General features: G+C 38.8%; 1 protein-coding gene across 6 annotated transcripts in view; it reads left to right on the forward strand.

The window, feature by feature from the left end:
- The window catches only part of GAB1 (GRB2 associated binding protein 1), a 95,466-nt gene that overhangs the window by 44,673 nt on the left and 27,207 nt on the right, over window positions 1-23,586 (forward strand). For 3 of the 6 annotated variants that reach the window (XM_068680833.1, XM_068680834.1, XM_068680832.1), the window contains exons 2-3: window positions 9,126-9,420; window positions 20,492-20,705. In XM_068680833.1, the coding sequence (XP_068536934.1) occupies window positions 9,126-9,420; window positions 20,492-20,705 (509 nt within the window). Of the gene's footprint in view, window positions 1-87; window positions 229-9,125; window positions 9,421-20,491; window positions 20,706-23,325; window positions 23,407-23,586 lie in introns of those variants that run through there. The other 3 variants (XM_068680831.1, XM_068680836.1, XM_068680835.1) reach the window with 2 other exon arrangements.

The raw sequence follows: 23,586 nt of genomic DNA on the forward strand, positions 1-23,586 counted from the left end.
TTTCAAGTCTTAAACCCACCCCTCATGTATTAAATCATTCGAAATCTTACAATTGCTGTTATTTTCAGGCCATTGTGTCTACTTCCTGTTGGTCAAAGGTTATGAGGATAGGGTGGTGTATAGCGAGATGGAAAGCCGACAGGAAAAAGAAAGCCTTGCTTATTTTGGGGTAGACACAACTACAGAAATGGTCAGGACGTTGCCTAAGTTTTCTGAAGACTTAAAGAGGTAAACTAGAAAAAACTGCTCCTGTTGTTTATTTTTCTGCTTTTTAATTCATGTGTATGGAAAATGATTTGGCTTAAGTAAACAGGGGCTTCCTTACAGAACGGTATCTTTCTGCTTGAAATATGTTTTTTTTATTTTTTAATGGTTTAGCTTTTGTTTTGTTTTAGAAGTGGACTTGATAAAACTTTCTGAAGCACTGATCAAAACCTCCACCCGTTTGTTCACTTGTATTGCAAACTCAGTTAAAAAAAAAAAAAAAGGAAGTTTAATGCCACAAAGTGCAAGTAGGAGTTCTGTGATGTATTGCTTCAGTGCATTACAGGCATATGTGGGCATACGTAGGTGTGTTAATGCAGTCCTCTAAAACACTTAGCTTATCTTAATATTTGTATCATTATTCAAGAACCATATGTTATTTCTTGGCTGTTAAAACAGTAGTGCGAGTCCTTCAGTTTTGTCAACACACGGGCTTGCAGCGAGCTGTTGGGAGCAGATGCTGCCTGGCTGGGGCTTGGCGTGCCGGCGCTCAGGTTCCTCCGGCAGGGCGCCTCGGCTCTTGTGGTAAGCAATTGTGGCCAAGCCATTCCGAGGATTTGGTTTCGGAACAAATCTGGATTCACAAGGCTGCTCAGGGGTGGGCAGAGAAGAGATAAATTAGTTGGTCGTGGTGGTTAAATTCTACAAAACTGTTGATCTAATAATAAATTGTGTGATGGGACTGTTAGAAGCTAGGAAACAAAAACCATTTTTTACAGGAGTTGATGAGAGTGAGTAGCTTTTTGTAAACTACTCAGAGTTGTTATACTGAAGCTTTTTAATTTTCAAGTATGCTGGTATATAGTTAGGTATGCAATGTAGCTGATTTTTCATCTTAACCCTTTTGTAACTGCTAGTGATTTATTTGAACCTTAAAAAGTCTATTGTTCGCAGTCTAGGAAAAACAGTGTTTTTATTATAATAGAATCTCAGCGTAATATAAGCAAATTGTGTTATAATGCACTGGTAATTTTGACTGTGCTGGTTTATTTAGAAATGATTTCTTTCTTTGGAGTTCTTCAGGTCAGCTGTGAAAATGCTCTGAGAAGTTTTGTGGTGTTTCTCAGTGATTAAGGGTGGATGTATGTATCGGACACAATGCTGACTTTTGTTTTACATTTGGATTTTCTTAGCAGCTCTTTTGCCATGTCTGCCCACTTGATTCATGCACATTACAGACCTGATGATTTGTAGTGGGAAGGTTGATGATTTTGCTCCTAAAATAATGTAAACAACACTGAGCATGCCCTTCCTATTTCTTCCCCTTCCCTGCAACAAGTAATTCCTTGCAATGCCTTACAGTATTTAAAATATAGCGTGTTGATTTTCGCTGTAATACCTTGGCAGAACAATAGCTTTCCCTTCAGCATGCCCAAAGTGGCCCAAGAAAGTATGAGCCCTCTCATTGCCGTAATAGTGGCTGACTCATTTACAGAAGAGGCTCCAGCTTTAGTCTGCAGATGCTTGACTTGCAAAAATGTCAGCTAGCATACAGAGCATACAGCCTTGGTCTCACAAGGAATGGAGAAGGATGGAGTGTCAACATGTCCTAAATTTTATTTGTAAAGATTATTTAAATAGTCTGGAATTTCCTTTGGAGACTTCTCCGTGAGTGTTAATAGATGTCCAACAGCTTCTTCCAGTAGGCAAGCAACTAGTAGCTTTAGCCACGCTAGCTAGATGGGGAGGCAGTGTGTAGAAATTATGGGGTAACTTTGCACTGTCCTCGACTCCACCTTAATTCATCATCCCTTGTTGAATTTGGAGAAAATGCAGCTTCTGTAGCCCAAATCCCCTTTCTTTTATGGGGAGTACAAAACACAGCATTTAAGCCAAAGAATATTTTGACTGCGATGACACGCAGAATGCCTGGCCTGTGTGCTCATCTGTAGCATTGTCTGTCTTGTATGCAGCATCAGCACACTTTTGAGTGATCCAAACATGAAACAGTGAAGCATGTGTTGTATGTTTGCTCACTGCAACTTCAGTGTCCTTTAAAGGATCCAAAATAGTGAAGGAGTCTTTACACAGTTCTAATGTCTTGCTTTTCCTTGTATTTAAGGCTTTCTCAGGTTATGAAGATAGATATCTGCACAGGCAAGTAAAGGGGAAAAAAAGGAAGACTGAATCTGTACAAAATATTAAAAAAAATAAATAAAAAGGGGGGGGGAGGGGCAGCACTGTGTTTGTGAGCTGGAAGACGAGCAATTTTTCACACCCTGTTACAAGCACCACTTCGAAATGACTACCCAGCTAGGGAATGAAAAATGAGTAGACAGAAATAAATGGTGGAATATTTCATCCCCTGCCACTGGTGGGAAAGCAGCTGGAGATATCCATGGAGTGTAGGCTTGACATTTCAGCTGTAGATTAATTGTGCCTTTATAAATACTGATATTTTTTTTGGTTTTCTACGCATTGTTCTCGTGTGACTTGTCATGATGTGTGCTCCTGAACTCAGGACAGTGAAGCTGGAGTCAAACACAGTGCAGCTTGCGTCTTGCCTGGGTTGTCGTGTGCAGGGAGTCTTGTCAGCGCTGTAGTAATCCTTCTAATAAGAAGTGTACAGTCATTTAATAATAATATTTAAAAAAAAAAAAGGGCAGAACCCACCCTGAATGTTTTGCTTTCTTATATTAAGATTAGGAGGGGGAAGGGACTTTTAATTAAGAACTGATGAAAAGACTCAAGTTAACTTTTGTTTTAAAAAAAGGGCAAAAACCCCAAGAACTATACCACCTTTTGCTGATAAATACACAAAAACATGACTATATACGTATGGGAAAAATGAGAGGAAGGTTCCCAGGATGATGGGAGAGGAAAAGATGAAATGTGGGAGATGTTCTGTGAAAAAGGGCAGCAAACCAAAGGTGCTATGAAGATATGTGGGTAAGGGACCTGCAACAAATCCACTTCTCTGTATGCCATGAAAAGTGTTTGTCCTGGTTTCAGCTAGGATAGGGTTAACTTTGCTCCTAGCAGCTGATATGGTGTTACGTTTCCATTGCTGACAAAACAGTGAGAGGAGATGGCGAAGCTCATTTTTGTCATAGGGAGTGTGTTGTTGGCAAGACTGCTATGAAGGTGTGTGTTAGCCATCCAGGGTGGGTGGAGTGAAGCAGAACAAAGCAAAAAGGTAAGCTTGCAAGAGATAAGAAACAGCAGAATATAGGTGTAAGGAGTGGGTGAGATGATGTAGGAAGCTGGAAGGATGGTCTGGTCACTGGTCCTAGCTTGGAGCCAGGAACTGGGCCATCATGTCTCCACTGGAGGTGTGTTGCATTGCATTACCTCCGTGAGTCAGTTTGCCTTTGGTGAAGGTGCAGCGATAGTTCTCTGCTGTGCAGGAGTATTGCAGAGAAACTACTGCTTGCCATTACAAAATTTCTGACATAGCGTAGAAAAGTGTTGAAGTGGCTGATGCTACCAGTCCTGATAAGGATCAGTGTGATACGGAGAAGATGATACAGATTTGGCTGTATAATTACACTGGGAATAGGCACAAGACTTGAATAAAAATTAAAAAAAATAAAAAATAGTGAAGGATTATGAAAACATTCAATTAGTTTTAGATTGACAAAACAGCACTTGCAGTGCTAAAATTATCGTCTGAGTTGTGTTTTGTCCTGTTTTTGATGCTTTAATTAGCTGCGTAATGCTGGGAGACTAGTTAGTTCACATGCTGAACCATCACTTATGAAACAGTGCTCACAGCAAATCTGTGTGCAAGTATTGTTCTGCTGTATTTGCAGTGTTTTCTTTTGTTTGTTTAACAAGCTAAAGTTAGAATCGACAGCACAAGACTAGAAAATGGTGACAATAGTTTGAAAACAGGAAATTTTGGCCTTGTGTGTATTCGGAACAGATGATCAGGATGATGGCCAGGAGAGTGGAAACTTCCACTGAGACTGTTTTTTCCTTATTTTGCTCAGTGAGAAAAGATGGTGCTTCCTGGAAAACAAGTCTTAAGTATTTAAAGAAAGTAATAATATATCCAGTGTTTTCCTCATATCACGTTTGTTTGTTTTGCAGCAATCTGTTTACGTTCCTTAGTGCTTAATGCTGCTAAAAGTAGAACACGGGGACTGTTATGAAATCTTTGAAGTTTCTGCTCTTAGAGTTAAGATACTAACAAGCTTTATTTTGTGCTGAGTTTATGCGGTATGTTGTTTTTTTTTTTTTTAAGGGCATCACTTTTTCAGGAAGAGCGTGGCTGCTCCCAGTCGGCGTTACAGCAACAACTTTAAAAAGTAACTAATAATTCTGTGTTCTTGAGTTGTGGTGCTTATAGCAAGGCCATTTATTAAAGGCTTCCTAGAAACGCTTTCTGAAAAACATCCCTTAATCTATTTCCATGTAGAAATATACAAAGTGCTAATTTCTCAGGGAAAAACTCAGCCAAACTTTTAATTTCACCATTTAGGATTTCTGCAAGTGGAAACAGTGAAGTACTGTGTTTGAAGTAACATTATTTAAGGTGACCTAGTTTAGCTGCTTCCCGGCTGTCCTCCCAGGTACGTGCATTGTGGTAACGAAGCTTGCTGGTGACAGCTGTCACTGCCCTGTGCCCAAAACAAACAGGACCTAAAAAGAAGCCTAGTGCGAAGGAACGCTGCGGTTTGTCATCTGGGCTTCTGAAGGGATGCAGAGCTGAGGTCCAACACATGAGTCAGCAAGGCAGCATTGGAGGTGTTTAGCTCCTGCGATGGATGGATGGAACACCTGGGAACTAGAAGTGGGGAGGTGAAGAGGGGAAGAAATATTCAGCTTCTGGTTGCCATCCTTCTTCCTGTTTGTCCAAGACATGCAGCTATTTCCTTGTTTAACTTCAGCACTGGAAAAAAGGGAGAGAGATGGATGAAATGGAGCACAAGCATAAGAAAATAAAAACTTGATGTGGCAGATGAGTCAAGCGACCTCAGCAGTAGGTTCAGGACTAAAACAAAAGTTTGAAAGAGGGTTCTGAAGTGACGTGGGCTGTCTTCCCCTTTCCTTTACTTCTCTCTAGTTATGTTCTGCATCTTTTGTCCTTACTTGAGAAGTTCTTTTGGAGCAAGGCAATGTTCTATCATGTGTTTGTAAAATATGAAGTGTTCCTTTGGATCCTTCCCTGTGCCCCTGGGTGAGTTGCATCTTTCTCCAAGCCTTAGTTTACTTCTCTGGGAAAGAAAAATGGCAAATTACTGCCCTTTGCAAGTACTTCACAGGATAGTAAGATGAAAAAATGAGCATGTGCCTACTAGACAGATGAGAAGGAAGGTCTTGGAGCTGGGCAGTACTCAACAATTCTGGAGATTTTTTTTCAGTGGGTTCTACCTGAGAGAAAAGCGGATGATATTTGTGCTAATAAGGGAAAAGCAACTTTAAATGATGTGAGGGTTATGGGTCATAATACTTAGCAAACCAGACAAGGACAATCGACAGTTTGTCAGTAAGCAGTTACTTGACCACGTGAGAACTGTAAAAAAAGATTGGCCAGAACAAGTTGTTTTCAATTTATTTAGCAGCTCTAAGCTTTTAAACACTTCATGCAACTATTTTGGCCTCTTGAGCAGCAGCTTGAGGGAATCTAAATGGAACATTAAGTCCTTTTTAAAATAAAAAGGCAAATTATCTATTCTTTCCGGACCCCTTCCTCCTTCCTTTCCCTCTCCACTTAGACACACATCCACTATTTCCTACATCTTTGAACTAGTGCCAGCAGCTGAACGAGGTACATCTCAAATACATATGACAAGAAGATAAATAAATAAATCCATCAAAATTTAAGGGAAGTATAGCTAAAGCGTGGTTGACATCTTCAGCAGATATACCTCATGTAAGGAGATGATATTGCATACAGTCTTAGCTACAAGCTTTCAAAATCAATGAGAAAAAATAAAAACAAAACCACCACTGTGATAAATGATGCTTTCTACTAGTATCTTAGCCAATTTACTCCTTTCTAAATCAAAATTTTACATGCGAGTGACTGAGTGGGAGAAATTAATAAGAATTTATTTCTGTTTTATAATCTACTCAAAATGCTGCTTGAAAAATCCTGGATTCCAGTATTACTCTGATCATTTGATGCTCTGTGGGTGAGCAGCTTGTCACATTTTAGCCTACTTCAAAACCGAGCAAACAAGCCTGTTTCTATAGTTATGATGGTCTCATGATACGATAGTCTCATGATATAAACAGGACAATGTTTGGCAAGAGTGGTGGAGTCCTATGTTAGACCAGCTGATAGGCTTTGTGGCTCTCGGAGAAAACAAGCTGAGAGGCACACAAGGCCTTTCTTAGTCTGAAACAAAAGCAACAAACCTTGTTTTGCAGTAAATTATGTTAGAAGCCTACATGGGCTTCTGGTGAGCTTGAGTCGCGTGACATTTGCCTTGTTACCCTTTCAAAAGCACCAGTTTTACTTCAGAATTAGGGGTTGAAATGCATGCAGTTTTGTAGCTAGTAGTGTAAGTACATATTTTAGAATTTAATTTATTAATAACATTTTCATATGTCTATCTATCATTTCAAATAAACAAATTTTCCCATATTAAACACTGGTTTTCTGTGCTAGAAATCAACTAGATTAAGCCTGAGAAGGTAAAAATATACTCAGTAGGTTATGGGATTTGAACATTGTTCCAATACCAATATTGTTTAAGCCTGGAAAAATATTTGAGCAGATAATGTATGGTTGGTAGTTGTAAGTGACATGACAGATAATTAGTACTTAAAATATTCCTGTGGCTTAAACCAGTTGCTTTTTTCTTACTTTGGTGATTAAAAGAAATAGCTCTATGCAAAATTTTCAGAAAATGTCAAAAAGGATTAAAAAATTAAGTATACATAAATACATCTTCGCACATGTGCCTCCTGTCTTTTAGAGAGCTCTTTTTGGAAAGCAATTACTGAAGAAGCTCCTTCATTACATAGATAGCCCAGGATTTGTACTTCAGTGAGGCAGTATACAGCTTTCATTACAACGACAAATACTGAAATGTTAAAAATAGATCAAGCTTTAAGAATCCCAGATATTTTCAAATAACAAAGAGTGATTTATGTGGGCTCATTTTGCACTTTGACAAAATATAGAGGCGCTTTTGTACTATGATTAGCAAGGGTGCTGATGTCAGTTCTCTTGTCTAGCTTTAAGCTTTATTCTGCTGCTAAATTGTGCTTTGTACTGTAATCCAGAGAACCTTTGTATCTGCCTTATTAGTGTGTAGTTTATGGAATTGCTTTTGTTTTTGAATATAATCTGTGCCAGTTCCAGTGAGCGTGACTCATTATCAGACTGAAATAAACATTCACATATGCACTATGTGAAAACTCTTCAAAAATAGTAGCAGGTGCTGCTGGGCTAAATTCGATGTTTTAAGTACTTAATAGTTGCTGTTTTGTAGCCCAAAGGGCTCAAAACAAATTCTGTTTAGATGGTTGATTTTCTGAATTTAAGAGTGCTGTTTACTCATTAGTTCTCAACAAAGACTGGTGGGATTGATAATATGAATCTTTCACTTGTTACCACGGTATTGGAACTGAACTTTCATGAGAGGCATGCTTGATGGGTACAGAGTTAATTTTTGTTCTGTGAATTGTGAGACAAATGCATCTTATAGCTTTCTTTCTTTAATCTTTCCTCCTCCTTTGAGCATCAACCAAGTTCTCTGATTGACTGAAGGCTGAGGTTCGAGATAAGTCCAGTTTGTGAAATACGAGTTCTGCAGTTCATACAGAAGTTATCTGTGGTCAGCCTTGTCTGAAGAGAACGCCTCTGATACTGCTGTTTCCTGTTATCCCAGAATCGAAGTTGTCACTTGGCTTGGAAACAGGAAACGAAAAGAAATTCTACGAGTGTTTTTGGGTCCCTATTACACAGTGCTTAGCAGCTGTGCTACTAGAAGATGCTGCTTCTGGAAATTAAGGTGTTTGGTTTGCTCCATCTTCCTCCTTCCCCAGTTGAACTTGGTGGTGCTGTGTACATCATTGCTTGAGGCCTTGACTTGATCCATTCCACATTACAAGGCAGATGCTGTGTTCACAGTTAAAATGAATGCACTTACTTTACCAAGAGTAAAAGTTGTCTTAAAATCAAATACTTTTTGTAGTTCTGTAGCCGGAGAAAAGATCTTCCATTTTCTGTGTTATCTTCTCAGCTTCATGAGCTTGATACCCTAAAAAGCACATGCGCTTGACAATGAGCAGTTGGTGAGTCTCCAGGGCAGAGCTGATGGCAGTGGTTCAGAGATGGGAGATGGTGGTACAGTTCTGACTGTTTCATGTGGTAAAACTAGACAATTTGGTCGTTTTTCCCCCTACACCTCTAACTTTTTCTGAAATAATAATGTAGGTCCTTCTCTGTAACAACTACTACTGTGAAATGTTAAGTGGTTCTGAGGGCAGAGATGGCTTAACATCAAGAGGAGTGTGTGGTGTGAACAGTGTGCTCTTGAACTATCAGGTTGCTATCATTGAGTATCAGTTGTTGTGTTTTTTTTTTTTTTTTTTTTTTTTTTAAAAAAAAAAGCTAGAATCAGTCAGTCTGAAGTGGCTGATACTGGGGGGGGGGGGGGGAAGGGGGGAATACACAATGGAGAACTTAGACATATTTTGCTTCTGCTTCCTTCAGAAGTTTTTTTTGGTGCTTTTTCCCCTTCTCCTGGCCTCCTCCCCACCTTTTTCTCTTTACTAAATTCATCCTTTCTCCTTTTTTAAGTAGTGAATTAATTATATGTTCTCTTTTTTAAAAACAAAGCTTGAATGCAGAAGAAATAAACCTTGAAATACAAACTCACTAATCCTCTATTATAAATTAAATTATAATTATAAAGTATTTCTAATTGTAATTTTTCTTCCTTTTTCTCACTAATTTTCAGGCATGGAAGAGGAGATGGTTTGTACTTCGCAGCGGCCGTTTAACAGGAGATCCAGATGTATTGGAATACTACAAAAATGACCATGCCAAGAAGCCTATCCGAATTATTGACTTAAATTTATGTCAGCAAGTGGATGCTGGATTAACATTCAACAAAAAAGAGTTCGAAAACAGTTATATTTTTGATATCAACACTATAGACAGAGTTTTCTATTTGGTGGCAGACAGTGAGGAGGAGATGAATAAGTGGGTCCGATGCATCTGTGATATCTGTGGGTTCAACCCTACAGATGAGGGTAAGTTCTGTTTTTTGTTTTTTTTTTTTTCCTAAGAAAGTGTTCTATCTACATGCAAAGACTGTTCCAAAGATCAAATGACTATTTTTAGCTAGCATATGTTTTAAAACTCATATGCATTGACTGTGAAACTTCCTTGTTACTTTGAAAAAATGTAAGCAGAACAGAGGGAGATACTAAGAATTCATTACAAATTAAGTGTGCCGTAGAAGTGGAATGATGCTCTTCTGTTTTGCATGATGTTAGGTCTTGAGAATATAGGGAAAATCAAAGTGAAATCATGCAAAACAGAAGATAATCATCAAAGGAATCCTGTGTGGTATAAAGCACATGGCTGTGCAAGCAGAAATGGGTGCAAAACGTCCGGTTTCTAATATTGCTATTTCTCCATCTGCTTTGCAACTTGGAAAAAATGTCTTCTCCTCACTGGTTGAAACAAGCAAAAAATAACTTGTCGCTCTCCACTAACCAGCTCAGATCCTACCAAAATAGACATTGTGTGAAAGCAGCTTGTAGGAAACATGATGGTGTTCAATACCTACAAACAGCTCATTGCTATTGCTTCTCCTGAAGCTAGCCTTATTTATTTGCTTATTAGTGGGTTGCATGAATAGCTGTAGCTGTGTGCACTGTCACACAGGGGGTCACGAGAGGCTTGCCTGACTGAATGGGGGGCTGTAATTTAATCCTTTTTTTTGGGGGGGAGGGAGGGTTGTGGGTTGAGGTAGGGGGAAAAAGATTGAGGTGTAGGGCTTTTATCTCTGCTTCTACTCCAGCTCAATTGCCAAAAATGACTGGAAAACATTCTTGCTTTCTGAAGAGGGGTTCTTATCTTTCTTCTTAATGCAGTTTTGAACTAAAACTTCGTCATGAAAACTCCGTCTATGGATTACCACTCTAATAGCAAACTCAGTGAAGGGCACTTATTTTGACAGTTACAGCATGTTTTTATGACATCCTTAATATAACTGAGACCACCCACAGCACATTTCTAAAAGTGATTGCCGTATGAATCAGTATTCAGTCTGCCAGGCATCTGTTACATACAGGAGAGAGGCAGGCAGGTGATTGCTTTCTGAAGGATAATGCACTAGTGCACCACTGCAGCTGTGAGCAGGAGATGCTCAGAAATCATTGGTTCTGGGGACAAACCAGGAATCTGGGAAGTGAAGAGGAAATGTACTTATCTGGCTGCTGCAGTGTACGTGAGAGCGCATGTCCCCTGTGTGTAATGGAAAAGTAGGGTCACCTCAAAACCACGAGGCCTTCTCTTGCTTGAGGGCTGATGTATTAATTAGTCCTTAATTTTCTGTTGATGAAATTCTCTATGAACGCAGAGAGCTAACAGTGGCCTGTATGGATCTGTTCTTTGTTTGTTGGAATCAATTTTATTAACAGAACTTCTCCCCATTATGGTCTCATTGTGTTATCTTTACCATTTCAGTGTTGTCTGAGTTATCCCAACCCCATCGCTTCATGTAATTGAAAGCTGGCAGTTCTGTCTGCTTCATGGGATTAGTGAGCTCTTGCAATATGTAGGGGAGGAATTAAAAAAGGGAAATCAGAAAATCAGTTGCTGAGGGTCTGTGTATTGCTGAATTTTTATTTTATAGGATATATCTAGCTGTGAATGGAAGACTTAGTCATAAGAATACTTAGAAAATCTGTGTTAATGTACAGTTTATTTGGAAGTTAAAGAACAGGTGAAATTTACCACAGGCAATAAACAAACCCTGTTACTTCAGTTTGGATCTGGACAACAAGACAATGTATGGGCCAGAACCAACCTTCCTTTCAGCCTATGGAAATGGAAGATGGTTTTCTTTGGAGCTGGACAATGTCTCTTGCCAGACTGGTTGCAGGTCTTGTGAGAGGACTGTCATTAGCCACCATTACTAGATCAAGGACTGGGACTCACCACCAGCCTGCAGCTCCTGCTATTTGTCTGGAAGCCCAGTCCAATTGTCTCCTTTAGATTCATGAAGAGACGTTCAGAGAAGGTGGAACTTCATGCTGTTAGAAACTGAATATGGAGGTGCTGTTTGAGTTTGGGAGGAATAAGGGGGAAAGAGAGACGGCCAAAACTGTGAAGAGATGAGGAAAAAAAAAAAGGTTGCTTCAGTCTAGTACTAACCTGTTCCTCCCATACTTAATGAAAATTCAGAGATTCATGTGATACTAAGCCTGTATTTTCTTCTTGTTCCTCTTATAAAATTGATTTTCCCAGTAATTTATGATTAATGCTCCCTTGTTACCTTCCAACTAGAAATTGATTTTTGCATGTGAAATCTATTCATTCTGGAGATCTGAAAGATTATTTTTGTATTTGGAGAGTAAGAGTAACTTACATTCCTTTGTTACTGTTACAAATCATTGAGTCTTCAGCTTTCTGATTGCATTGAGTTGTGTGATCTGTAACAGTTATATGTTTTTAATAGGAATTTGCTTTAACTTAGGCTTTAAAATTATTTAGATTGTCTCTTAAGATTACAATGAGCCCAAAACATCAAGGAAATGTTGATTTTCTAATAATCTCAATAATTCCTCTACTTCTATATGTAAAATTGTGAGTGCATTTTACAACTTCTTCATTAAATGCTTTTTGTTTTCAAGTGGAATATTTTTAAAACATGTATGAAAAAGGGGGGGGGGAGGCTACACATGAGCTTGATTCTCAGTTGCTTTACCACCAATTTTCATACTGTATTTTTAGAATTCGTATTTTCTGTGTAAGGTCATAATATAAGGTAGGTGTGGTTTAGTCATGTAGAGGTTAAACTGTAACTATAAGTGAAAACATGCTGCCAGTAATTTGTGTGCTTGGAACTCCAGTGAGACCTTCTGGGATGGAGAAGCAAAACGGACATGGGAAATGACCATTCTCTTCTCCTTGGCGCTGTGGAGACCTCCGCTGAAATACTGTGGTCTGAGTTTCCAGGAGGATGAGGATAAATGCTTAAAGAACAATAGGAGTAGAGGAAGTGGATTTTTAAGTGATCGATGAGGAGAACAGTTGAAACAGTTTTTCTTCCCAGAAACAAAATACCTAGGGAATAGTTGGCTTTAAAAGTATAAAAGCTTGTGATAAGCAGGATATGGATCAATTGTTATCGAAAGAGAAGCAATTTGTTTTATTTTTCGTGAGAGATGTAACAATTAGGGAAAACTTTCCCAGAATATTTAAGCACAGGTCCTGAAAGAAGGCTGTGAAGGTCCCTCCCTAGAATTCAGTAGACATTTGTGATCAATGTTTTATATGCATTCAAGCTCCATGTTTCTGTAGTTCAGTGAATTGCATATTTGGCAGTGCAAGGGAAGGAGGAAATGATCATACTATATGCAAACATGTTACTTGCATGTAGTCTTTGGAATAAAGACAGCAATGATGAAGTGAAATAAGAAAAAAAGGAGAAGAAGAAAAAAATGTTGAAAGCTATACTTGGGTTTCACAAATAATTTACATGTGTTAAAGAACATTTCCTTTGTCATAAGAAGTGTAGCATAGATCGTGCATTGAAAAAAGTGCAACTTGCCTCACAATATTTTCAAATTTTGCAGAATTCCTGTTCTGCCAATTGCTGTCTGGTATTTGCCTCTCATGCCTTCTACATTTTGAACAGTAAAATTGTCAACTAACTTCTTTTATCATGTACTGATAATACATGTGTTATAGTTGGACACTTCATCATAGCATGTGTGTAAGAGCAATGACTGGCAGGACGAACATAACTCTACCTTCCTATCTGCTCCTCGTATTCTCTCCAGTAAGGAACCATGCTGCATGGCCAGGTATCACTGCTGCTCGACTTGGCTCAGGATCTCTGAATCAGAGCAGGATACCTGTAACACAAGTGTGGAACAGAAAACAGGCCTTGTGATCATCTACCTTATTATATATGTATCTGTGTGTGTATATATATGTATATACATAATATGTATTATATAAAAAATATAATATATATAGTAATATATTAATAGTAATATGTTACATAAATTAATACATTAATAATATGTGTGTATATATATGTATATGCACACATACATACACACCTTATCTACCTTGTCATGTACTGCCTTATCTGTGGTAGGAGGTATCAGAATGTAAACAGAGGAGTAGGAAGAAGTTAGTTTTAGAATAAAACTTTAGAATAAGGCAGTTTTGATTACAGTGACAGCTCAGTTCACGTACTCCTTCAGTTACTGGACTGTGTGAACTCTGGGATTACTGAGAAGGAATTACCAAGGGGGCTTAAATAAGTAAAGTTGGATATTAGACATATTTAAGGTGCCCTTACTGCATGAAGGGGCAGCCTATAAGAGACACAAAATGTTCTTATCTTAGTGGATGATAGGGGCTGGCTTGCTTGCCAAATCAAAATCGTTATTAATAACATGATGAATATTGGGTACTTTGGTCATGAAAGGTCTCAGAAGTGAGAAATAGATGGAGGAATACTAAGAGAAACATATTGTCAGAGTAATAAACTTTTAAATAATTTTTGTCAATGCATATGAGTGGTGTAGTAAAGGAAACAGAAAATTTGTTACTCTTAGACATGAGGTGGAAACAAACTGAGAAGGCTGGTTTATTTTAATGGGCATGATAATAGGACATTGCCCAGTAGACGTGATGTATGTAATGACAGTCTGTGACTTTTGACACTTCTTGGATGTGACTAATTAAAAGGAAAGTCATTTTCAAGATGACATGCCAGGAGGATTGTGATTGGTGATACTGAATGGGGTTAAGAATAATGTGGAAGGATGGAGTTAAGCATTAGGAGAGAGATCCCCCAGATGAGGATTGTGGGTCAGTTATCTCAGAACTGAGGCAATCATTTTAGAAGTAGCAGCGGTGCAGAGGCATCTATTGTGGGGGCTTTTTTGGATGATTACTTCAAGTAAAGGAAATGGCTGGTGAGATGTAGAAATGTGATTTCTCGGTGAGAATGTCATTGCTAAGAGTGAAGTCAGAATGTGAAGGAAGTTGTCACGGTCACCAAATACCACCTAGAGAAACTGCAGAGTAGTAACAAAATTTGTAGTGGGTCCAGAGAAAGACCTGAAATTTGGCATAGTAGATTTCGTAGAGGTAGCTGATGGCTAAAGACCTGAGTTGGAAGGTGGCAAAGCTGAGATAATCATTGTCCATTTCCAAAAGAGAAAAGGAATACAGGACAGAACATGAAGCTGTCTTCAACTTCAGATCGTGTGTTTAAGGAGGGTGGCTAAGAGCAAATGAGCACAAAATCTGTGGTGGTACATCTTCTCTTGGAAGTATATGATGAAAAACTACCCACATAAAAAGCATACAGTCAGGAGTGCAGTCAGAACTTTCATCTTGAGTGTTTGGGGGTTTTATGTTGAACTGCTAGCTGCCTTCAACAGAATATCCTGTGGAAAGTTGATTTTTCTTTTCCTTGAGAAAAATAGTGTGAATCTAATTTGCATAGGTAATTGAGTTATTTTTTCCCTCTGGTTCCTGCTGGACATCTTCTGTGGCATGAAAATTGCCTGACGAGCTGCGTGGAGAAGAGGATTGCAGGAGGGTGGCTTGGAAGATGCTTGCAGATTGCTACTTATTAAGTCAGAAGGTGCTGTTCGCCATGATGCTGAGTGCTAAAAAACATCTTTTTGGAAGCCTGTAGATGTCTGTGGTTGCAGCCAGTGTGCTGCAGCTGCAGCTGGGTAAACTTGCCATGTGACGAGAGCAGCCTGTTCTAGGAGGAGAGCTCTAGACCTTTATAGTGAAGGAAAAAGCTTTTTCATGTGGTGAGCTGCACTGTTTCTCTTCACAAGCACCTACAGAAGTTACCCTGTAACAGTACTTGTTGATTATTTTTCCTGCGTCACCCAGCCTGCGTACCATCTGAAGATGGAGAGAACGGGCTACATCTGTTGCTTTTTCCTTTTTCCCTCTTTTGAAAGAACAGCCTTCAAAAGAAAGTTGCAGGTGGAGAGGGGGAAGAAATTCGGAGTGGAAATGCTTTTGGTGTTTTTGAATTTTAAATGGGTAACCAAAAGGGCAGCTTAAGATTACTTAATGTCTGCAGTTCGTATGTACGAAATTGTACAATTGAGCTCTGAAAGCGGGAAATGTTAGGATGTGATAGAAACTTAGAGCAGTTGGTCATGGTTCTGCTTTGTATGCGGGAGCTAGGGCTGTCCTGAACATAAAATACAGTAAGCAACTGCTGAATTCTTTGTTACCTTCTTTAAAAAGGGTATTGTTATCCTCAGGAAAAGAGGGAAGAGATACTTGAGATGACATTAAGATAACAAAACACTTCCAAAATGCATAGGGACTTTTAAAGAACTTAGGAGGGTTTGATCCCGGTATAGCAGCAAGGTTCAGAAGGGAGGCTCGCTGCATAGATTTCCTATTGATTGTAAGCTGATCACTTCTGCTGAAAACCTCTCTTAGGAAAGTTTGGTGTGCTGCCAAACCCTGACTAACGTGTCCGTGCGTCTTCTGGGCTGGATCTGGCTTGCATCTATTGAGTTAAATATGTGAACAGAGCAAGTGCTTGTTTGTTTGCGCCCATTGGCATATACATGCTTGTGCTGTGTGCATGCACACGCACACATGTGGCCCTTTGATTCCAGGATCTTCCATCTGAGACTGTGTAGAAGCTGAGATGAGAGGAGGCTTGAGCAGTGGATTTGGGGATGTATGGTACTACATTAAGCAGCAGAGATAGTGACTTAACAACAAAAAAAAAAGTCCTTTTAAGGATTGAAGTATTTAATCATGTGTACCATGTATTTAAAATTATTTTGCATACGTGCAGCTTGCATAGTGGATAGATACAGAAAAATGTGTAATATAAGAGCAGAAATTATTAGTGAATTTTCTTGTACCATAGCATTTTTTTTATGTCCAACACTGTTGTATCTGAAAAATTCTGTACAAGGGTATTGCCAGTATTTTGTTGGACACTGATTGTTTTAATAAGAACGTCTGCACCATGGTAAATAGACTGAATGAGACAGAGTAGAATCACGTGGTTTTGTATCTGTTGCTGATTCATTATTACAATGGGAAAATCCCACTTCTATTTTTGTCTTCCTACCTATGTTGCACAAAGAATGTGTTTTTCTTACTCAGATTGCAATTTTGGAATGTAATGAAGTGATGATTCTTGTAATGAAACTATGTATGTTGCTCACATTGGGAGTATTTCAAGTGCTTGCATTATCAGAATATTGAGAAGAGAATGTATATCGCTGTATGTCGCAGTGCAGAAAGATTTAATTTCTGACTTAAAAAAAAAAAAAAGCAGCACCAAGTGTGAACTCCCACACTCAAATCTTCTTGATTATTTGTAGTGTTCTTGTTCAGAAAGTTTTCCTATTTACCTCCTTGATTTTTGATTGTTTTAGTATTGGGGTAATTACGAGTACAGCTGTGAGAAAAAAGTGTAAATTGTAGAAAAAGTGATGCCTCTAACTGCTTTTAGCAAATCAAGTGACAAAGGTATCTTCTGAGAAAGCTGCTTATTCTAGCTGTACTGAATACAAGAATTATAAAAACAAAACAGGATTCTTTTTATGCTCGTTTGCATGTTAAATATTCTGGATGTTTTTCCAGCTCCCAGTTGTTTCAAAGCAGTTCTAGTGTCTGAGCTCTGGGAACAAACCAAATGACTTCCAAGGCTCTTTGGTGTGCAGATGACTCCTTCCCCAAAAATCTGCTGGTTCAAAATGAAGCAAACTGATTATTTTACTCTTTGAAATCATAATAGGCTGCTGGGATAAACCCTCTTCTTCATATCAGCTTGTGAAGTAAGTGGCTGAAGAGAATGTTCTTGAGGGTTCAGATAGGCAAACAGCACTCGTTTGATCAGTGATAAGTTGTTAACATTTCTGTTTTCTTGGTAGTCAAATTTGAAATAGCTTGAATGTATAAGGTGAGTAAGAAGTGGCACCACAATGAAGAACTTGAGATTGAATTAAAGCAGGCAATAGCCTACACCATTTAACACCTGCAAAATACCAGGGGAAAAACAAACAAACAATAAAAAAAAAATCTGTAGGAGGACTGAGGGATTTTGTCAAATGGTGTCCCTCAAAGTAAACGAGGCAGCCTGTCATAAGGAAAGCGCTGCTAATGATCCCTTAATGCTAATTGGCTCCAAATGCTTGCTTAGAGAAGAGATCATGAGTGCCTTTGGGGCGTTTTGACAGTGTCACCTTTAATAATCAGTAATAATCAAAAGCCAAATGGTTGTAATAGGAAGAGTGAAATATCATTATGTCTTTGTAAATCAGTGTGATCAAATTCTGTGCATTTTATACAGCGGTTAGTTTCCCTCTTTGGGAAAGAATTATTGGAGCTAGGAAAGGTGAGAGTGAAGGAAAACAAGCTCTCCAATGAGATGGTTTCTGTACCAAGAAAAAAATAGGCAGCACCAAGTCAGTGAAGCTGTGACAAAGATCCATGAAGTTGAGAATATCCCCATTGAATGGGGGAACAATGAATTGGGAACAAATGTTCATTATTTCTCTTAGGAGTGGAGCTGAAGGATATCAAATGAAGTGATCAAGCTCAAGGTTTGAATCAATAGGAAGTAGTTTTTCATGCCATACAAAGTATCTTATGGAACTGTTGTCACGGGATGTTGTGGGAGTCAAAAATAAGTAAATACAGGTACTCAAAAGAGGTAAGAGATTCAGAGAGAAGTCTGTCAGAGGCTGGCAAGCACAAACTCTTTACACTGGGATGTCCCAAAGCCTCAGAGCCCCAGAAGCTGGGGGCAGGATGTCAGGCTTGCCTTGCTGCTTGTGCTCAGCCTGTCTGCAACAGGCCGTTATCAGAGGTGGCATCCTGGGCTTAGAGACTTCACATCTGAGCCACTATATTTAGCCTGATGGCCTTCATTACCTTACCGTCATCATCATTTACAAGGTGAAGTGAGCCTTCAACTTCTATTTTTTCTCACTTTTTTCTTAGAAGAAACTAACTTTTCTTTCTCCGAATTTGCTGTATTGGTCCTCTATGCTGTTTCTTCCTCCTTCAAGCTTCTTGATTTTGTTTTTCCCCTGGAAAGTTACTATTGAATCTGTTTTTCTTCCTGGGAATGCCAACACGTGATTTTGTTGAAACGCCTCAGCTTTCTGTAGACAGGCATCTTGCTATGTACCTGCTAAGCTCTCCTGACTACCTACAGTCTAATTGACATACCCATCTTCCCCAGAAGCTTCGGGGACATCCTGTTAGATTTCTTTTTTTTTTTTTTTCCCCTTATGTGAACTCAGCACCAACCAGTTTTAATGATGTGAAGGTCGTGTAGTCAAAGACATGGAACAGGGGCTGGTAATTTGGGTACTCTGAAGCCCTCATAGATCTTGCTTCTCAGTAAACGTAGGTAGAGTATGTAGTATATCTGGCAGGAAAGCTTTCTCTTGCTGTCTTAATCATGTGTAAGCTTTGTGCATGGTTCCTAGTTCTGGAAGGCGCAGAGAGCTGCCTGTCCCTTCTCCTACTGCTTCTTTTTCCAAGAGCAAGAAGGTACGTGCCCGATAAGGCCATTCAGACACCTCTCTGTTTCTGCTATTGAACCCCCAATATTAGGGGAATGAAGAAATATCACTTGCATTATTTAATGCAGATGCCTCAGATATGCTCCTACAAGCTCTTGAAATTCTGAAATACTAGAACGTTGTTCATATTTTCATATTTTACTGTGTAGCAAAGAAACCATTTTACTGTTGTGTGTGTGATCACTGGGTGCAGTCTGGTATTGCCTTTGTTCTGCTGACGAGTTTGATGGATAGGTTAGGTCCAGCCTTCTATAAAAGCTTCTTGTAGGTTATCCTACCTTTTCAGGTAGGCTGAGTTGAGAAACTTTGGTACATCTAGACTTCTTCCACCCACATAGGTGTGGTGGGATTTAATTTCTGAGCCTGTGTAAGTGCTAGGGGAGTTCAAAGCAAGTACTGCTATTCCTATTTCCACATTTAAATCACTTGTACCTTGTGTATGCAGAACGGGAAGCAGATGGGCTATGTTCTGGTCTGTTCATCTGGTGTTTACCGGGGTAGTGCTGGGGAGCAGAAGCTGAATGAAGTTATTTTGTAGCCCATACCTGGCCTGTGAGCTTTAAAGGAGCAGTTTCGCTTGGATATGTTCATTTCAACAGTGTTCATAATCAGTCTCTGTTCATGCGATGCACAAATGGGAAATGACAATGAGTTGCAAGTATGCGAGAACCTTGATAATTAAGGAGTAGTTTGTTTAATTACATTGTTCTTAGTCTATGAATCATGAAACAATGCAAAAAATGAAACAAGTATTTGATAATGTCAATATTTTCCAGTATCCCAGGTAATTTAATAGTCAGGAGAGGGAAAAAAAAAAAAAAGCATAGTATATATTTGAATAGGAATATATAAAAATTACAGTGCCTTAAAAAAAAAAAAAAAGCATAACCACATTTACTGTACTAAAATATAAAGTTGGTGTATGTAATGAGGGATGCCTAGAGGAACAGGGTAGCTATTGGCCCTCTTTTTAGCCATAAGGAATCTTCCATTGCAAAAGCAGCATCTTTCCGGTTGCTTTTCAGCTATTGAGAGAGGCCAGTTCTCAAAGGGTGACTAATCTGAAATGAAGTGACCTTGGTCGCTGAAGGATGAATATATATAATATATATATATATATGCAAGTGCTGACTCAGGTTTTGAAACTCAAGTAATAAGCTATGGGCCTGTGTCTGCTCTTGATTAAAACAATAGAATTGTGTTCTTAGCTGTTTTAGTGCAGCTGTCAGCATCTTTGTTTTTTCTGTGACTCAAAAACAGGTTAAATAAGTCATACAGCCAGGGCATAACCTTTATTGTCAAAGCAAACTTAAGAGTCTGATTACAGTTTGAAAAAATATAAAGAGATTACAGGGATTTAAAGATAAATACAAATGTTGGTATCCAGAACTAAGGTTTTCTTATGTCTACTGACTTTACAATGTTGAATTTAAAAACAATGCAAACTTAAGTTGTGTTAAGAAATGTTCTTACAACACTAAAAAAACATTTCTTCATTGTACCAAGTACTATGCTTTTGTGTTTGCAGATGCTGTGAAGCCACCGGTCAGTTCTTTACAAACATCTGCTGAGTTACCCTTGCCTGTCAACACTTCACCGCCTTCCATGCAAGCAGAATCTTCCCTACCTCCTCCTTATCAGCTTATTAATATCCCCCCACTAGAGTCTTCCTCTGGTCAAGAAGATCCTCAAGACTACCTACTGCTAATAAACTGCCAGAGTAAAAAACCTGAACCTATGAGGTAAGTTCTGTTGTTTTTCTAATAACACTTATTTGTACAGGCCAAGGATATTAGTGCTAAAAGCACTTTTTTCTTGTTGAGTCGCCACGGATTTGGATGTTTGTGAACTGTGGGGGAAGTTGCCGATAACTTTTGCTTCTCTTCTTTTTCTGCTTCAACTTCTTGTAGCAATGCTAAGTTGTTTGAGCACCAGGCCCACGTTGTATTGTTGAAAAGAAATCACCAATCAGAGGCATCAAATGAACGCAGTGGTTCCAGGCTGAATTAAATGCATATTTGTTTCTAACTGCTGCTTCTAACTTAAATAGATGTGCAGCACCTTCTGCATAGGAGGATGTGATATTTACAGTAACTACCTGGGAAATGTTACTGTTTTTTCTGGAATGTATCATGGTGGCAACCCCAAGGAGTTAGTAAAATCTATATCCTTTGAGATTTAAAAGCAAACAAGTGAAAAATCTTGACTGGGTGAGGAGGCCCTGGGGAGCCTCACCTGACTTTGAAGTTGGTTCTACTTAGAGGTATTGGAAGAGCTGGACCAGATAATCTCCAGAACTCCTTGCAACCTTGAATATTATCTGGGAGAAAGTTACAAGTCTCTTGAAAGCTGCTTTTCTGCAGTAATTTAAAATAAAATACGCTGAGGGTATTTGCAGTTTAAGAAACAAAATAGCATATTCTTTTGGTGATAGCAAGAAAATATATTGAAGGCTGAGAAAAGTTTCCTTTGAAAAGTGTTTTTGTGAGCGTTTCGCATACTCCCTTAGGGCCATACCTTTTAGTGGCGGTGCCTTCTTCCTCAGCACCTTGATGCTCTGCCAGTTTTACTTGTGCCATGTGCTCTGTGCTCCCTTGGCATTTTTACTTGCTCTGTTGTGCCTGAGGAGTTTCCTGCTCCGTTTGCCGATGATTGCATGGTAGGCAAGTATGCACTCTTCACAGTCTTCATTATAAAACGGAGGAATGAGCCTACAGTTCCCCCGGTGTATGGAATGTGCAGCTTACAGGCAGCATGGCATGCCCCAAAGCATCCTGTAGAGAAAGGGAAACACAGAGTCTGACTGGAGTGGTGGTTACATGCTTAGTGATGTGTAGAAGCTGAAGGTGCCTGAGAGGTATGTATTTTTTCCCCAAAAAATTATCACAAAGTTTGGTTCTGTTTCCATAGTGGCTTGCCAAAGCAGTCTCTACTCATTTCAGAGTCCTGACTCATCAGATACGTGCCTGAGTGCCCATTTGTTTCCGCAAGGGATGGGCACAGAATGGATTTCCAGCACCAAATGAAGAGGTGTTTTTTTTTTTTTTTTGAGTGATCAAGGCTGGGATATGAAATTGATCTGACTTCAGCAGTTGTATGGCTTGTGGGTTAAGTAGAGACAGTGAAGTCTAAGACCATAGATGAGGGCACAAAATGGGGCAAGGTAATAGCATCCATGGATAGCCCCAAAATTGCTTGAGAAAGACATTAGTAATACAGGAGAAGAAGGTATTTGGGTGTTTGGGGAAGGTACAATGTCCAGTGGAGATAAAAATGAAAAGAGAAATTATAAAATCAGAATGAAGTAATTGGGAGTGTAGAGATGGTTTAAATGTGTTTTAAACACACATGATACAGGCTTTCTCAATTACATTTACGTAAATTCATTAGTTATGTCCTTTTATTAATGAGGCTTTAGTAATGAAAATTCACAATAGTAGTTATGCTGGGGTTTGTTCAATGTAAAAAGGTTGTATATGTCTCATTTGGTACAGGTATTGTGATGGATTTGGGCCAACATATACAGGATATAGACCTTTTCCTATGGAATTAGAGGTTTATGCATCTTTGTAGGATGTTATTAAATGATATGTTAGAGGACACTGTGTTCATTACCCCAGTCCACCTTCTTGCAGGTAAAGAAGAAATACAGGTCTGCATCATTTTCCTATTGATTCCAAATTTGGAACAATTCATTTGTGTGTTTCAGGCAACCTTTATTTTAATGGGGAAGAATAGTATGCAAACATCCATTAAGAGCAAATCTTAATAAATAGGTACTGTTTACATTAAAATAATAGGTAGGTGGTGTTACTTGAATGGTTTATTTCTGTAGTGTTTTATATTTGGATTTTCCAGTTGCCAGTATGCAAAGGCATGTTTTCTGCTCTGATTTTGCATGTTATTTTATAGGTAAGCTGGGAACAACTGAATTTGCTTTTAAAACTTTGGGGTTCTTTTACAGGTGAGGTGGGTAACTGAGAAACACAGAGTTTGTGGCCAACCTGCCTGTTCAGAATTTTTTGGAGTTCATGTGTTTCAGAACACATAATTTCAAAATGCTTCCTTATGGTGTCATGCAATACACCGCATAGTGTTGTGAGATGATTTTGGATACAGTACTTGCAGTTATAATTATCATGCTGTATTTTGTCTAAAATAGTTTTATGCTCTGATCACTGTTGGCTTGAGAAAGAGTATTGTTCAACTGTAGCTTTTAGTGTGATTGTGACGTTCATATTTGGATCATAAACTAGAAAATGAAGCCAAACACTGTTTCCGAAACCCTTATTGTTCTGGCTCATTCAAGATGTATATGGAAATAATGCTGTCTTCCTCATCTTTCTTATGTTTATGAACCAGCCAAGGGTCACCCTTTATCTCTGAAGAAGGGCAGGAATACCTTCTCTTAGAAGATTTTGAAAGTAAAAAGATACCACTGCAGTGAGTGAACAGTAGCTGTTGATGGAACGTGTGTGAGAATTTAATCACAGAGCCATTAACTTGCCTGAAAATATTTGTTTCAGATATGTCTTGCATGGTGTTTTGTGAGTTTTAATAGAAGAAACTGTGTAACCTTGGCTTCCATTTTCTGAAAATAGCTGTAATCACCATAGAGCTGTT

This window comes from Anas acuta, chromosome 4, assembly GCF_963932015.1.
Source record: "Anas acuta chromosome 4, bAnaAcu1.1, whole genome shotgun sequence".
Classification (NCBI taxonomy): domain Eukaryota; kingdom Metazoa; phylum Chordata; class Aves; order Anseriformes; family Anatidae; genus Anas; species Anas acuta.